The sequence below is a fragment of the Canis aureus genome, chromosome 26, assembly GCF_053574225.1.
Source record: "Canis aureus isolate CA01 chromosome 26, VMU_Caureus_v.1.0, whole genome shotgun sequence".
NCBI classification, from domain to species: domain Eukaryota; kingdom Metazoa; phylum Chordata; class Mammalia; order Carnivora; family Canidae; genus Canis; species Canis aureus.
The window spans coordinates 19,618,105-19,632,978 of record NC_135636.1 but is presented as its reverse complement, the minus strand read 5'-3'; the positions used below and the strand labels follow the sequence as shown (position 1 = coordinate 19,632,978).

General features: G+C 38.4%; 1 protein-coding gene across 1 annotated transcript in view; it reads right to left on the bottom strand.

The window, feature by feature from the left end:
- Window positions 1-283: 283 nt before the first annotated feature.
- Window positions 284-14,874, bottom strand: part of TMX4 (thioredoxin related transmembrane protein 4) — a 52,039-nt gene continuing 37,448 nt past the window's right edge. The window contains exons 6-8 of the mRNA XM_077872245.1: window positions 14,540-14,641; window positions 5,833-5,896; window positions 284-4,450 (exon numbers count right to left, since the gene is read on the bottom strand). Coding sequence (XP_077728371.1) covers window positions 4,092-4,450; window positions 5,833-5,896; window positions 14,540-14,641 — 525 coding nt within the window. The 3' untranslated portion in view covers window positions 284-4,091. The remainder of the gene's footprint in view (window positions 4,451-5,832; window positions 5,897-14,539; window positions 14,642-14,874) is intronic.

The window sequence follows — 14,874 nt, the reverse complement described above, 5'->3', positions numbered from 1 at the left end:
TTTGTGAAAATACTTTTATGAAAGCAATACAGTTTTGATTTTACTTAGCACTCTCATTACGTTTGGATGCAAAATGAAGTTCACAATAAAATAAAACATATGATCAAAGATTATATACAATTTTGTGATAAGGTGATTTGTAATTTAAGCAATGTACTGCTTGAGACTCATATCTTGATTCCCCATTCCAGATGCTGCAGATGCTATCTGGGGAAGCAAAGAACACATGGAGGAAGAAAAGAATCATTAAATATCACTGAACTAAATAATTAAGACTATTACAAAGAATATAAATAATGAATTTATAATGTATTACAATACAAATAAACAGTATTTTTAGTGTAAAAACTGCATTTGCACAAAGAAGCTATTTAGTAACAAATACAATTAAACTGCATTGGAAACATGGGAAAATTATCTGAATCACATATATACAGTGGCACCGTTCACATGAAACTTGACCGAGAAGAAGCTATCTGAAGGCCATGTCCTGGTCTGAAACACGAAAGGCCTTCCAACCGCATCTCTTCAAAGAGCTGCCCCATTCAAGGTTCATTATTTGGTTTTTGAAGACAAACTGATCTTCTGAAGATCAAAATGTAGGACTAAAGATACTGAACAAGAGGGAACTTTACTGTTGGCACAAAAGATTTACATAAATACTTTCTAAAAATGTTGTATTTGACGGGATGAATCTGTTACACGTTTATAATACTGGCAGAAATAACACTTCAACACCAAGATGGACAGAGATAGTTGATACACATTAGCAAAAGCACCAGTCTTTCCCTTCTTTCTCTGACTTCATGCCAATTTAATACTTTATACTGAAATCTCAGGTATACACTCTTGTTTCTATGTGTTTTTTTTGGGAGGGGGGGCTCTTTAACGTTTGCCATCCTATAAAGCAGCATACAGGCTCCATTCTTAAAGACTTGGTCATAAAAAGTCATGAAGGCTAAGTGCTCACCTTAGAAGACATTTTTATTATCTCCCCCCCAAAAGTATCACAGGATGCAGGCTCTGCAGGCTTATATATACTCAAATCCTATAACAATGCCATAGTTAGTTATCAACAAAGGGTTTGGCCACAAAAAAGTCAAAATTTGGCTTTCTCCACTGTCAAAAGGCAACCTGGCTAAAGCTTGTTTACTTTTTATTACAGTTGTTATTTTGGATTTCTTTTTTGTAGTGAAAGGGGCCTGTAACTAACAGGGCTCAGATGCACCATATCAGGCTGTACATACATGCTCCTGAAGTGCAGGGATCTGTGTAGTCAATGAACCTTGCCTATCACCCCATTCAGTGTTTATACTTCAAAGGGAAAGAAAGAAGTGGGACTAGCTGTCCACAGCTTCCATAATATGATCTCTAAGCAAGCTGGGGTAGTTTAACAGATCTAACAAGAAATGAATGATAAAAGAAACTAACAAGAAGTTAGGTAGAAGTTTCAAACTTTCCCTATCATCAGACAAAAGAACCCCCACTCCAACTACTCACATATAACGCACTGCACCCGCACTCCAAAATCTATAGTCACTTTTATTTAATTTTCCTAATTTTGATTTATATAAAATACTGCTCTGTAATTAAACAGCCAATATTGCAACATAGGAAAGCATGATTATCTTTTATTTTTTAAATCAAAATCATGTTTCCACATATTTGACTTCTGGATGAAACATATTATCTACAGGAAAAATCCATAAAAGCCTATTGAAATATTAATCAAATTTTAAATTATTTTAGGTTGACTTTTTTTCCTTTAGTCTTATATGCAGTAAATATTGAAAACAAACCTTAAGGCCTTAAGTGGAAAGAAATTAAATTAGATGTGTACTTATCAGGCCATTTAGTAAAAACCCTATCTTTTGCCAGGATGTTAAAAAAAAAAAAAAAAAAAAAGTTCCTATAGCAACAGAGGCTTCAACTTTTAATGGATCTTCTTCTCCAAACTATTTTCTCCTCTTCCTCCAATTTTTTTTAAGTGTTGCTGAGAAAGAACATACATTTCTCTTGTTGTATAATTAGGTATTATTCGGGGTCCAATTGGAAATTGGGCTGACATTTATAAAAAGCTAAAGTGGATTTTATTTCTTCATTCCTTCCCTTCTGGTCAAATACTCCACTTACAAAGAAAAAAAAAATAAGTTTTAATAAAAGGAGTAGGAAAGGTGGACGTATGATACAAAAAGCCAAACTACAAAACCTTTCTTATGCCATACTTCTGAACTTGAACTTAATGATCTCTGAAAATGTTGTTTCAGCTGATTGTAAGAGAACAGAAATCCAGTGACAGGTGGGCAGGCCCTGCTCAGCAATGATCCAGAAAAGCTTCCCAGTATCAGGGAGACGGAGCTGCCATCATCAGAACTAGGGTGCTTGGGCTGAGGATGTGTTAGAGACATAGCAGGCGGGGCAGGAAATGAGCCAAAGTCAAGGTTTCCCCAGTCTGTCAGCTCTGTGATGGTCTCCAACACAAGGTGCTGCTGCTGTCTGAAGAGAAAAACTAGTGGCGACTCTTCATGAACCTCACAGTACTAGGGGATGAGACTGTCAGGTAACTGAGTTAGAAAGATGAAAAATAACCATCTCTAAACATTGGATTCTATCAGAATAATAACTCCCTTTGTGTGGGGCTTGCAACAGGCCCGGTCAACCACTTGAGGGTAGATAATTTCAGCACCTCCCCCTCCTCCAGGGAGCCTGTGTTCAAAGTTAATACGAGGTAAGGGTTACCTAAACAGTCAGACAGGAGTATACTGCATATTTCTTTATAAAGACGACAGAAACTTTTCGAATTTCATAAACCTGGATTACTTGTTTTTCTGTCTGGACCCAAGGGGTGTGGGATCAACTTTAGACATCTTTCATAAGCTTGGAATCTAATTTTATGAATTTATTCTAAGACATAAATCAGGTAAGGCAGAAGTAGATGGATGGATTGTTTAAAAGAAATTGAGCCCCCAGGGTGCTTTTAGTAGATTGAGTATTGAGAGATTTACAGGGATAAAATTCTTCACAAGATTAAGGAAGGAGGAAACGAAACCAAATCTTTCATTTCTAGATATTCACTTTCATTAATTCTTTCACCAAAAGCACATCACTGAAACAAAACTAGAAATGGTTTTGCAGTTAATATTAAAGTGGCTCAAGAGCCAGGGAACCCCTTGAGATGGAAGCAAAACAACAAAGTATTCAAGTTCTCTTCACAAGACAACCTTATACTGGCAACACTTAGGGCACTTCTGGCTTCAAAAAGAATATTGCTATGGGAACCTTTTGAAAAAAAATTACTACATTTTGGCAAACAACAACAAAAATCTCTCCTGTAAAATCCCTACTTCCTTTTGAATCTCCAAAGGTTACAACATTTCATTCAAGATGCTTGGCAGTCACGGCTTCATGGGCTTTGGTTCTGGATTATGTAAACCCTTAAGTCAGAATGAACGCCACTGATGTCAAGCGGCCGCTGTCTGAGGCCTCTCACTGAGGAAGTATTGTGAAGAGTGTGGGGCGCCTGCAGGCCCGTGGTGGGAAAGTTGGAAATACTAAAAGTAAGAAATAAATCATAACAAAGGAGATTTAGAGAGTTGGAATGACATCCAAGCTCTTTTCTACCATAATACCCAGGGCCCTCTCAATTTCTAGCTCTAAAAGAGTGTCTCTGTACCGTGGTGGCTGTGTTTCTTACAGTTTGACAAAAATAAATGCTTAACACAAGACTTCTGCAAGACCTCCCATGCATCGTGAGCATGGTCGTGTTGCTTTGCTTTCTTTTTATGGCGCCTGCAGGGTGCTTTCTCTGGTCAAAACTCTCTAGCCCCAAGCCAATGAATTTGTGCCCATGCCAAATCCCCCAACAGATCCAACATCATGTTTGTCTGTTTTTCTGTTTCCTGATTGTCATGCCTGAAAGACTCTCATTAATATACATGAGGCTTAATGCCAGAGACTACACGACTAGAGATCGTTTTTTTTAAGAGAAGCTTGCTCATTCAGGAAAAAATAAGGATTTGATTTACACTGCAGACCAGAGGGAGGCTGACCTATTCCTTTGGTCTGAATTCTCTGAAATACTGTCATTAGACCTATGGTCCCTTATCAGCATGCTGATTTTTGCGCTGCCTCAATGTATCTTCGGCTACTTCCGCGTGGACTGAGCTGGGCCACACAGGCACCTGTTCTTCAGGCTCAAGTTCGCCCACCTGCTGGACTTCTCTCAGGGGCCCTTGGCCCTGGGTGTCATTTCTCCCCTCACCCACAGGAGGAGCAGAGCTGTCCTCTTCTTCATCCTCCTCTGCTTCCTCCTCATCACCAAGATCTTCTTTCTCTTCATCATCATCTACAAGGCTGTCCTTGTTTTCTTCTTCATTTGAATCCTCTTTTTCCTCCTCTGCATCCTGCAGCTGTTCAGCTTTGTGAGCATCCTCTGGCCTCTGAGTCTGCTCTATGGAGGGAAAAGAAGGGAACATCCTCTGAATAAACTGATCATTCAGCAGTTGATTGTGTTTAGGCAAGAAATGAAATGGGGGCACATGACAGTGTTCTCCAATCTGAAGCTATGTTATCACCCAGCACAGATCTCTGATTGGTGGTGTCCTAGCTCCATCTGGAGATTTCACTGACCCTGTTGGCTTTAGTAGAGCACCAGGGCAGGAAAGATGAAGGTTCTCTCATGCTTTATATTTTGTACCTTCCAGAACCCTCAGACCCAATCATTGGTCATGGTGATTGGTGAGAAATGTGACTTAAGCAAGCAAATCACAGGATTTCCCAGGAGCTTTTGCCCAGAGTAGAGAGGAAAAGCCTTCTCTCTTTCTACAGGAATTGCTAAACTGATAATATGTGAGTCCGGGCTGTTAACAGCCACTGAATCAGCCACATAGAAGGAGAAACCTAACATCCCTTGGGCTATGCTTGAAATCAGAACATCCTTGGATCTTTCAGGTATGTGAGTTAAAATTTTTTCCTCTTTTTTTTCCCCCTAAATTACTTTATTTTTTTTTTTTTTTCCCCTAAATTACTTTAAACTGAGTTTCTGTGACTTCTAAGAATTCTATGGAATATAATGTATTTTCTAATTATCTATGGAAGTCTCCTAGCTAGAAAACTTCAAGAACTCAAAAGAAATAGCAGCTTATTTAGTTAAACTCCCACATAAAATTCAACCATTTTAAAGCCTCAAAGAAGTCTTTCCTCATGCAAAGTTTCAAAGCTAGGAATAAAAACATGCAAATCCGGGGCACCCGGGTGGCTCAGTGGGTTAAGCGTCAGCCTTCGGCTTGGGTCATGATCCCAAGGTCCTGGGATCAAGTCCCACATTGGGCTCCCTACTTAGCAGGGGTTCTGCTTCTCCCTCTCCCTTTTTCCTGCTCAACTTCCTCTATCTCTCTCTCAAATAAATAAAATCTTAAAAAAACAAACAAACATGCAAATCCAGGGCTATTGAGTCCCACAAACCGTGTGGTGCAGTGCAAGGATTTGGGGAGACTTTTTACAGGACTTAGGATAGTTACTGGTACTTAGCTGAAACTCTATAATAAATAGGCATTCCCCTCCTTCATTCCAGTTTGGATGAAGGAAGAGGTGTCAACTAATTAATGAAGGACATACACTTAAAGGGAAAAAATAATTGCCAAAATGAAGTATTCCCTAATTTCAGGGAAGAAAAAAGGGAATTTTTCTTCATATCTGATCTAGAGAACATATTTCAAAGAATTTGGATATGGTGATGCAAATCAGGAAGAAGAATCTAGTATCTCTTTGAGCACAAAAGGGCACACCAGAGAATTCCAAAAATACTCTATCACAGAGGTTTATCACACTTACCAGCATGTTCAGATAAACGCCTTGGAAGTGGTATATAGAAACATTCTGATATTACCACCAGGACCTGGAGGGAAAAAAGCAATTTTACAGTGACTAGCTGTGACATTTATTACCAAAGTATCTCAAATTTAGGCCTTGGTTCTATAACCAGATATTCATAAACAAAAAATTAGCAGTTGGTCAAAAGTCCTCAAAAAAGACATGGGTACAATTAAGAATCTCCTATTTTTCAAATGTAACAAAACAGGAAAATATTATTACTATATAAAGGACTAACAGGACACAAAGTCAAATATCTATAAAGAGTCCACTAAAAATCAATAAATCAATCAAGTATAAGAAAAGAGATACTATGAGCCAAGTCTAAAATGGCTTTTTAAAAAACACTCCTTTGGCCAAACAAAATTAGTCTGCATACAGCTGCCTCTCACCAATGGCTAACCACTGATTGAGTAAAAGACTATGTCAGGCTCTAGAATTCTTAAGAGTACCATAAGAAATTTCTACAGAAATAAGTTGTGAGAAAAGTCATTGATGATATGAACCAAACACTATTTTAGACTGTGATTGTCTTGGCTTCATTCTGACCTTAGTGCAGCATGAATCACTGTCTACTTACTATAAACATCCCTCTCTTGAGAAACTATACAAGCTCCTTAGGAGCAGGTTCATCCCAGTCCCTGTTCCACGCCCCGCCTAGGCCATGGTGATGGAGTTACAGGTTATGTCAATTGGCACGATTAGCTGGGCCCGGGATAAGCTGTAGCCAATTCTTCACATCTTCCCCTATGGCACCCCACAACACAAAGATCCAACGAGGAAGAAGCTCTCTGTTTGTAAGGACAATCTACTTCTCCTTGTACCTAGCTAACTCCCCAGCTTTACCCCTACTTTGAATAATTGCCCAGTCTTTAAAATAGTAATACTACTTCAGACATTAGTGTTTTAATGGTGCTATAAAATTTTAAGGACTCTAAAGAAGTTATAGTACTTCTGATTCAATTTCATAAACATCAAATGAGTATGCTCCTTTATGTTCAGAATTATTATCATCTATATATTCATTTATTACTTATTTAAAATTTGGTTCATTAGGTTCAAGATGTCAGGTTAACCTCTGTGGGGAGAGGTTCAGAAAAAGGGGAAAAATGGCGGTTTAATTATGAAGCAATATGGAACATGAATTGCATAAGAAAAATGAATAAAGCATTTTGACAGATATTTCAGAGTTACAGCTAGAACAACCTGTTATAGGTCTGGGAAGAACTAAGAATGACCACGTGAAGGAGGCAGCATTTAAGACCCGAGGCATAGTCTAGGGTAGATGGACAGCAACAGCTGCCTGGCTCCTCTGAGCTACAACAAATTGGACCATGGGGGCTCCTGGATGGAGAGAAAGCCCTGAATGCCGGGATTGTGGACATCCATGTGGTAGGGCCATGGAATGCATGAAGCTCTGTGGGCTGGGGAGGAAAAAGCTCCCAACCATTAAATTGATTTGAACAGTAAAGAGGAAAACATTTCCATCTGAAAAGCCTGAAGTTGATAAATTACATTTTATTTTTTTTAAATTTATTTTTATTGGTGTTCAATTTACCAACAGAAAAATTACATTTTAATGTGACAGTTCCATGCTTATTAGCTATTTGTGGGACATAATTTTTTGTTACCTGTTTTCTTTTTCCTTTCTTAATTCTAATTGTAGGGTTAAATTTTGGTCTTGACATAATTAGGGAAGGGAAAGAAGAAACATTCACCAGTGACAAGAAATCCTGGCATTTACAACGAAGCCTGGGAGGGAGTAAGTACCACCTGTGATATACCTGGGCCAGCTAGAGGGCTGGGTATAGAGGGCCTAGAAAACACTTAAAGGACAGCCTCAGCCTTGCCTCTGTGTGACCCTGGACAAGTTACTTAGTTGCTTTCTCACTTGCAGTCTCTCAAAAGGATGGATTTGGGCTAACCTATCTTCAAGGTCTATTTTATGTTTAACAGTACACAATTCCATCATGTAGCCTTAGTGCTCAGAAGCTCTTATTCTCCCAGATTCTCTTACTTCAAGAATTATTTTCTGGTCTAGAGAACCATTCCCTTGGAATGAGCCACTTTCTGAGCCACTAAGAATGGCACTTTTTAAAAACAGGTCTGGGGCGCCTGGGTGGCTGCATCAGTTAATTGTCTGCCTTTGGCTCAGGTCACAATCCTGGGGTCCTGGGATTGAGTCCTGCATTGGACACCCTGCTCAGTGGGGAGCCTGCTTCTCCTTTTCCCTCTGCCCCTCCCCCTGCTGTGCTCACTCTCACTCTCTCAAATAAATAAAATCTTCAAAAAATAATAAAAATTAAAAATAATAAAAACAGTCTATACTGGGTGTTCTATTATTTGTTGGTACACTGAATTTACATAAAATTACAAAAAAACCCCACCAAGTCTATAGGAGAATGGTGCTATCCTCCTCCTCTTTCCTTCCAGGGTTATATTTTCTGGTTTCATCTGTACCAGGTAGGTAGAGAGAGTATGCAACTGAATGAGGAAAGCAAGCAGATTTACCATCTTTCACAGAATGAAATCTATACCTCCTATATTAGAGACCCTCCTTTGGGGGAAGCTCTATGCTAGACAGTAGTGAACAACACACAGAAAAATAATCTACCCAAGTATCAAAATTTAGACAGTGACTATATATACCAACTGAAATGGAGACAGATAATAGAGACATAATATCACTGCCAATGTTTTCCACTGCTTTTCTGCTTGCCTAGAGCTTTGCAGTCTCCCATCTTTCACAGCACAGTCACTGATGGCGGACAGCAACACTGCCAAAATGATTGCATATATAGACTACTCACTTACTGGTCTTTCCCATACTGGTCTAAAATGCAAAATACATACTTGAAAACTGAGCCCTTTGTTTACATGTGAAAAATAACATTTAGTAAAGTATTTCAGTCATCATGAGGCTCAGTCAAGAAAACAAATAAAAATCTAAACTAACAGCCTCGTTTTGACTTCCCATCTTTTAAAATTAGGAAAAAAGTAGGAAACATCATAATCAGGTTTATGGGAAACAGTAACTTCATCAGAAAATCACTTCTCTGTGGAAAACATTGTGTTCCTTCTGGCCACTGTATAAGTTAAACTCCATAAAGATTCATAGAGGGAAGAACTTCCAGAGACACCAGGACCAAGCTTCACATAACTGCATGCCTGGGCTCTCCTCTCAGCCAGCCCTCAGTTAATGGCCAGGGTGACACAGAACACTGAAATGCACATCTGCAGACCTCCCTGAAGGCAAAAATTCTAGCTGTTGTGTGCTTCTTTTAACACATATTACAGTTGGAAAAGGAATCCTTTTCTACAATGTAGAAAAGGAACCAGAGATATGTGTTTGGTACTTTATGGAAATGTATTACCAAAAAATTATGATTACTGCTTTGAAATTATTATCATTTTGTTAAATAAAGTTATCCTCCCAACTTCTTATAAAGGAATAATATTGTATATCACTTAATCACTTTAACAGTCTAGAATCAAATTTTTTCTTGTGATTGAGTTCTCGTTTCAAAGCATTGTGGTCTGAATATATGCAAGGGACAATCCCAATCTTTTGGTATTGGTTGAGACCTAATTTGGGACCCAGTATGTGGTCTATTCTAGAGAAAGTTCCATGTGCACTTGAGAAGAATGTGTATTCAGTTGCATTCGGATGGAATGTTCTGTGAAATCTATTTGGTCCAGTGTATCATTCAAAGCCCTTGTTTCTTTGGTGATGTTCTGCTTTAAAAATCTGTCATTCGCTGAGAGTGCCATATTGAAGTCTCCTACTATTAGTGTATTATCATCTAAGTATCTCTTTACTTTGGTTATAAATAGATGGATATACTTGGTGGCTCCCACATGAGGGGCATAAATATTCATGACTGTTAGGTCTTCTTGTTAGATAGACCCTTTAAGTATGCTATAGTGTCCCTCTTCATCTCTTATTACAGTCTTTAATATGAACTCTAATCTATTTGATATGAGGATTGCTACCCCAGTTTTCTCTTGAGGACCATTTGAATGGGAAAGAGAAACAGGTCTGGGGCACCTGGGTGGCTCCATCAGTTAATAGTCTGTCTGTCTACCATTTCATTTTTAGGCTGGAGGTGTCTTCAGGTCTAAAATGACTCTTTTGTAGACAACATATAGATGGATCTTGCTTTTTTATCTAGTCCGATACCCTGCCTCTTTTGATGGGATCATTTAGCCCATTCACATTCAGTGTAACTACTGAAAGATATGAATTTAGTGTCATTGTATTACCTGTACAGTCCCTGTTTTCATGGATTGTTTCTTTGGGCTCCCTTTTTCTTTTACAGGGTGACCCTTAATATTTCTTGCAGAGCTGGTTTGGTGGTCACATGTTCTTTCAGTTTCTGCCTATGTTGGAAGCTCTTTATCTCTCCTTCTATTCACAGTGACAGCCTTACTGGATAAAGTATTCTTGAGTGCATGTTCTTCTCATTTAGTAACCTGAATATAGCCAGCCTTTTCTTGCCTGCCAGGTCTCTGTGGAGGGGTCTGCTGTTAATCTGATATTTCTCCTCATATAAATTAAGAATCTTTTGTCTCTTGCTGCTTTAAGAATTTTCTCTTTAGCTTTGAAATTTGCAAGTTTCACTATTAAATGTCAAGGTACTGAATGGTTTTTATTGATTTTGGAGGGGTCCTCTCTATCTCTTGGATCTCAATGCCTGTTTCCTTCCCCAGATTTGGGAAGTTCTCAGCTGTGATTTGTTCAAATATACTTTGTGGTCCTCCCTCTCCTTCAGCCTCTTCTGGAATCCCAATTAGACATTTATTCTTCCTTCTCAAGCTATCATTTATTTCCCTAAGCCTTTCCTCATGGGGTCTTGTTTTTTCTCTTCTTTCCTCAGCTTCCTTCCTTTCTATCAACTTGTCTTCTATATCACTCACTCTCTCTTCCACCTCATTAATCCTAGCAGTTAGAGCATCTAGTTTGGATTGCATCTCAGTTAAACTATTTTTAATTTTGGCCTGATTAGATCTCAATTCTGCAGTAGAGTCCTTTATGCTATTTTTTCCCCCAGAATCATGAACTTTATAATTGTACTTCTGAATTGAATTTCTGACATCATATTGAAATCCAAATCCTGTAACTCTGTGGCAGAAAGTATGGTTTCCAGTTCTTTCATTTGTGGTGAATTCTTCCTTCTAGTCATTTTGTCCAGTGCAGAGTGGCTGTATGAGCAGGCTGAATCAAAAAAAAAAAAAAAAAAAAATCAAGCACAGCCTAAGTAAAATACACCCTAGATGATTACAAAGAGGTAAGAGACCAGAAAGTAAAAGAAAATAAAGAACAGAACAAAATAAAACAAAAGGACCACTAAAGTGAAAAACAAATTTTAAAACAAAGTAGTAAAAATTTAAAAACTAAAACAAAAAAACAAAGAAAAAAAAAAAGAAAGGAAAAAAGGTGGTAGGGGGAATGGTCGTGGTAAGGAAATGGTAGTGGAGAGGGAATGTGGTCCCCCTGAGGGGACATATAGGGTGATCCTCTTGGTTCTGAGTGTATTTTGTTCTATATGTTCAAAGATGCTCAATCCCAAATTTATATAAACCAGTAATACTTATATAAAGACCCAACAGCAACCACAAAAACATAAACAAGATAAAAGAGGAGGGCAGAATGGGAAGGAAGAGAGAATATAATCTCACAGAATGAACCAACTTGGTGTTCCCTTGGTTCTGGGTATATTTTGGTCGTGTGTTAGAAAGTACTAATTTCCACCATTGCAAAACAAAACGAGACAGAAAAAACAAAAAACAAAAACCTGTATCTTGTATATCTACAAAAATTAAATTGAAAACGTTGAAGGGAATCCAGAAGGGAAAAATATATCTAAGACATATAATTGTAAAATATTAAAGTCAAAAAGGAAAAAAAAAACTTAAAAAAGAAGAGCTGGTAAAATATTGTAGTCAATGTGGGAAAATAAAATATATTGAAAAATTTTAGTGTGATATAAAGAGTTATAATGGAAAAAGAAAAAAGAAAAAGGACCCTGTAGTTCTATATACTCTTTTCCCTCAGTCCTGGAGCTTTCCAGTGCTGCTTATTCAGTAAACTTGCTTTTCCCTTGTTCTTCCAGCAGTTCTGGGGGAGGGGTCTGCTGCACTTATTCTCAGGTGTCTCTGCTTGAGTGGAGATGTCCCGCCTCTTGCCAGGTGCTGGGCTCAGTATGAGCTGTTTATCCTGTGAGGTCTTTGTTCCCTAGAGGCCCTGCCTTTCAAAGGTAGGTGCAAGGTGAAACAAAGAGGGAAAAAAAAAAAATGGTGGCAGCCAGATGTCCAGCTCTGCAGTCGAGCTTCCCATAGTAACTAACCGCAGTCTCCCAGTCCACACTGGCCTAGGTGCTCCTGGGGACGGGTGCACTGACATGCACAGCTTGTCTGGTGCCCAGCAGCAGGGGAGTTCTTGCTTTCTTGTGCTTTCCCTGCTTCCGCCTGTTCCAGGGGGAATGGAGGATAGCCAGCTTTGTCCACTTCAGTGTCCTTGGATCCAGGGCCCTGCTGCTGGATCCGTGCTCCCAGGGACCGCCTCTCCTGAAGGGAATGGAGGACAGCCACTTCCATCTGTTGCCAGGCTCTAGGGTAAGCAGCAGGCTTCTCCCAAATGCCCCAAAGGGCTGCGGTGCTCCAGCCCTTTAGCGAAACGGGACTGCAGTTTGCGGTGAGCTTTGTCCCAGGCACCCCAGTCTTATAGTGACTCCAGGAATCTTGATGCTTCACTGCCCCTTCTGCAATTCTGCCCGATTTCCCTGCTAAGCACTTTTCTGTCAGGGAAAACGCAGGCGTGGATTTTTAAAGTTCCTGCTTGTCCAGGGCTGGGCTTTTGTGCCCTGGAGGCTTTTGCAGCTCCCCCTTAGCCCTGCAGTCACAGCTCCCCCCACCCATTTTATTTCTTTAATTTTTTTCACCTTCCTACCTTGTTAGAAGCAAAAACCTTTGTCTCTAGCATTCCAGCTGTTCTCTCTTTACATTTCAAGTTGAATTTATAGGTGTTCAGGATGTTTTGAAAGTTATCTAGGTAAGTTTGTGAAACCAGAGCTGAGGACCTCTATCTTGCCAGTCTCCTGAACAGTCAGTCTAGACTCAACTCTCTTCTTCAGGCCAAACCTTGATAACCTTCCTGGACTGATGATTTGAATATAAGTTTCCATATGAATTTAGGGTATATGCATACCTGATCTGATTTCTTGAACTTAAAGTTAACTTCAAAGATAAAATTCAAAAACTCTTTATGCTGAGATGAGTTTCCAGTGCTCTTCCAATAGGCTCACACTCAACCTACATTCTCCATAACTCCACTTGAGAATCACCTAGGATTTCATGGTGTTCCCCTTACAAAAGCCTCACTCATGTGGCTCTAAAATATACTGCTGGAAAAATCTAGCACTAGACAGTAGATGGGAGAAGCAAATTTATATCCAGTCAAATTTATATCCAAAGTCCAATCCTTTTAGGCCAGACCGTCAGGGACATGTTGGTTAGCAGTAAGATTAATGTAACCTAATGATTGACAAATCTGAATGTCCCCCCCGCCCCCATCTGTGAAGTTAACACCAGCAGTCAGATCTCAAATGGCATAGTATAAGGTAAGTATATTTGCAGCAAAATAAAATCAAGCCTCCTTGGCTTCTTGGAGTATAGCTTTGTCATTACAAGTTATATATCAATATACATAAAAGCAATTGCTAACATTTTACGTTTATTTTTAAAAAGAACTTGCTAAAGAGCTGAAATGCATTATACAATGTAAGGATAGACTTTAAAATAATCTTATCTAAAATGTCCTTTTTATATGAAATTTCTTTCACACAGTGTTTAGGAGCTATGTGATTAATAAATAGCACAATGGCTTTTAAGAACTTCTTAGAGTTTAAAGCTCAATCAAACTGATTAAGTGTGGATAAAAAGAAAGATTAAAAAACTATGTAAAAGAGTAAAACATTGTCAAAATACTATATAGTTAGGTAAATAAATTTATTATTTCAATTCTCACCTAAAACATCTAGGGAAAAAAACGCACAGATACTTACTACATACTAATTTTCAAACCTAAAGAAGACATAGTAATGTGCTTTGCATCTTATTTTTTTTTCCCATGACTGTGTTTCTTTATCTACATTATCTTAGAAAATTCACCTTAGGATATCCAGAGTGTTTGTATAAGCAGCTGGTCAGGATTAGGGGTTCAATTGGAGGATATGAACAAGAAAAATCATCTTGTTCACTCAAGGAACAAATTCACAGGACTGGCCTTATCACCAGTGTTCCAGTCAAGTAGGCAATGTGTGAAATTACAGCTGACTTGGTTGTATTGAAAATTAGAAATTCATGTAAGGTCTCCAATTCTTCTTTCATTACTGCCTATATTCTAGATATACAGACTATATACCTGCACACACCTTCAGGATATTTAAGGTTAGGATTAGGAGATAAAAGTTTAAGGAATATTATATCTCAAATTACCACTAAGAGTAGTATCAAAAAAGTAACTGCTTAGATTATACACAAAATGATATTTGTTTATGCATCTTTTCTTTCTTGGCTGCTTTCTAGTTTTACAAAAAAAAAAAAAAAAAAAAAAAAAAAAAAAAAAAACCCATGTAACGTCAAAGGGGAAAATGGCATTCTCTCTTACCAGACCCATAAAAAGGCCAAAAATCAAGGTGGCCATGACGAAAAAGATGTAAGAACACCAAGCAGGAATTCCAAGGGTCACTGTGAAATAGTTGTGAAGATGCTGTAATCAGAAGAAAAAAAATTACTTATTACAAAACATGTTTGAATCTCCCTCTTAGCTAGAACTCAAGTTTGTACAATGTTTCTGTACATATGAGCTCCCACAAAGTTCACCAGTCTACATTTATTCGATTCTTCAAGAACAAGTCTTACAATGCTGAGTACTGGAGAGTAATAATCAAGGTCATATCTAGTAAGACCTACATACCTTTGTTCATGATCTGGGAGAACTCT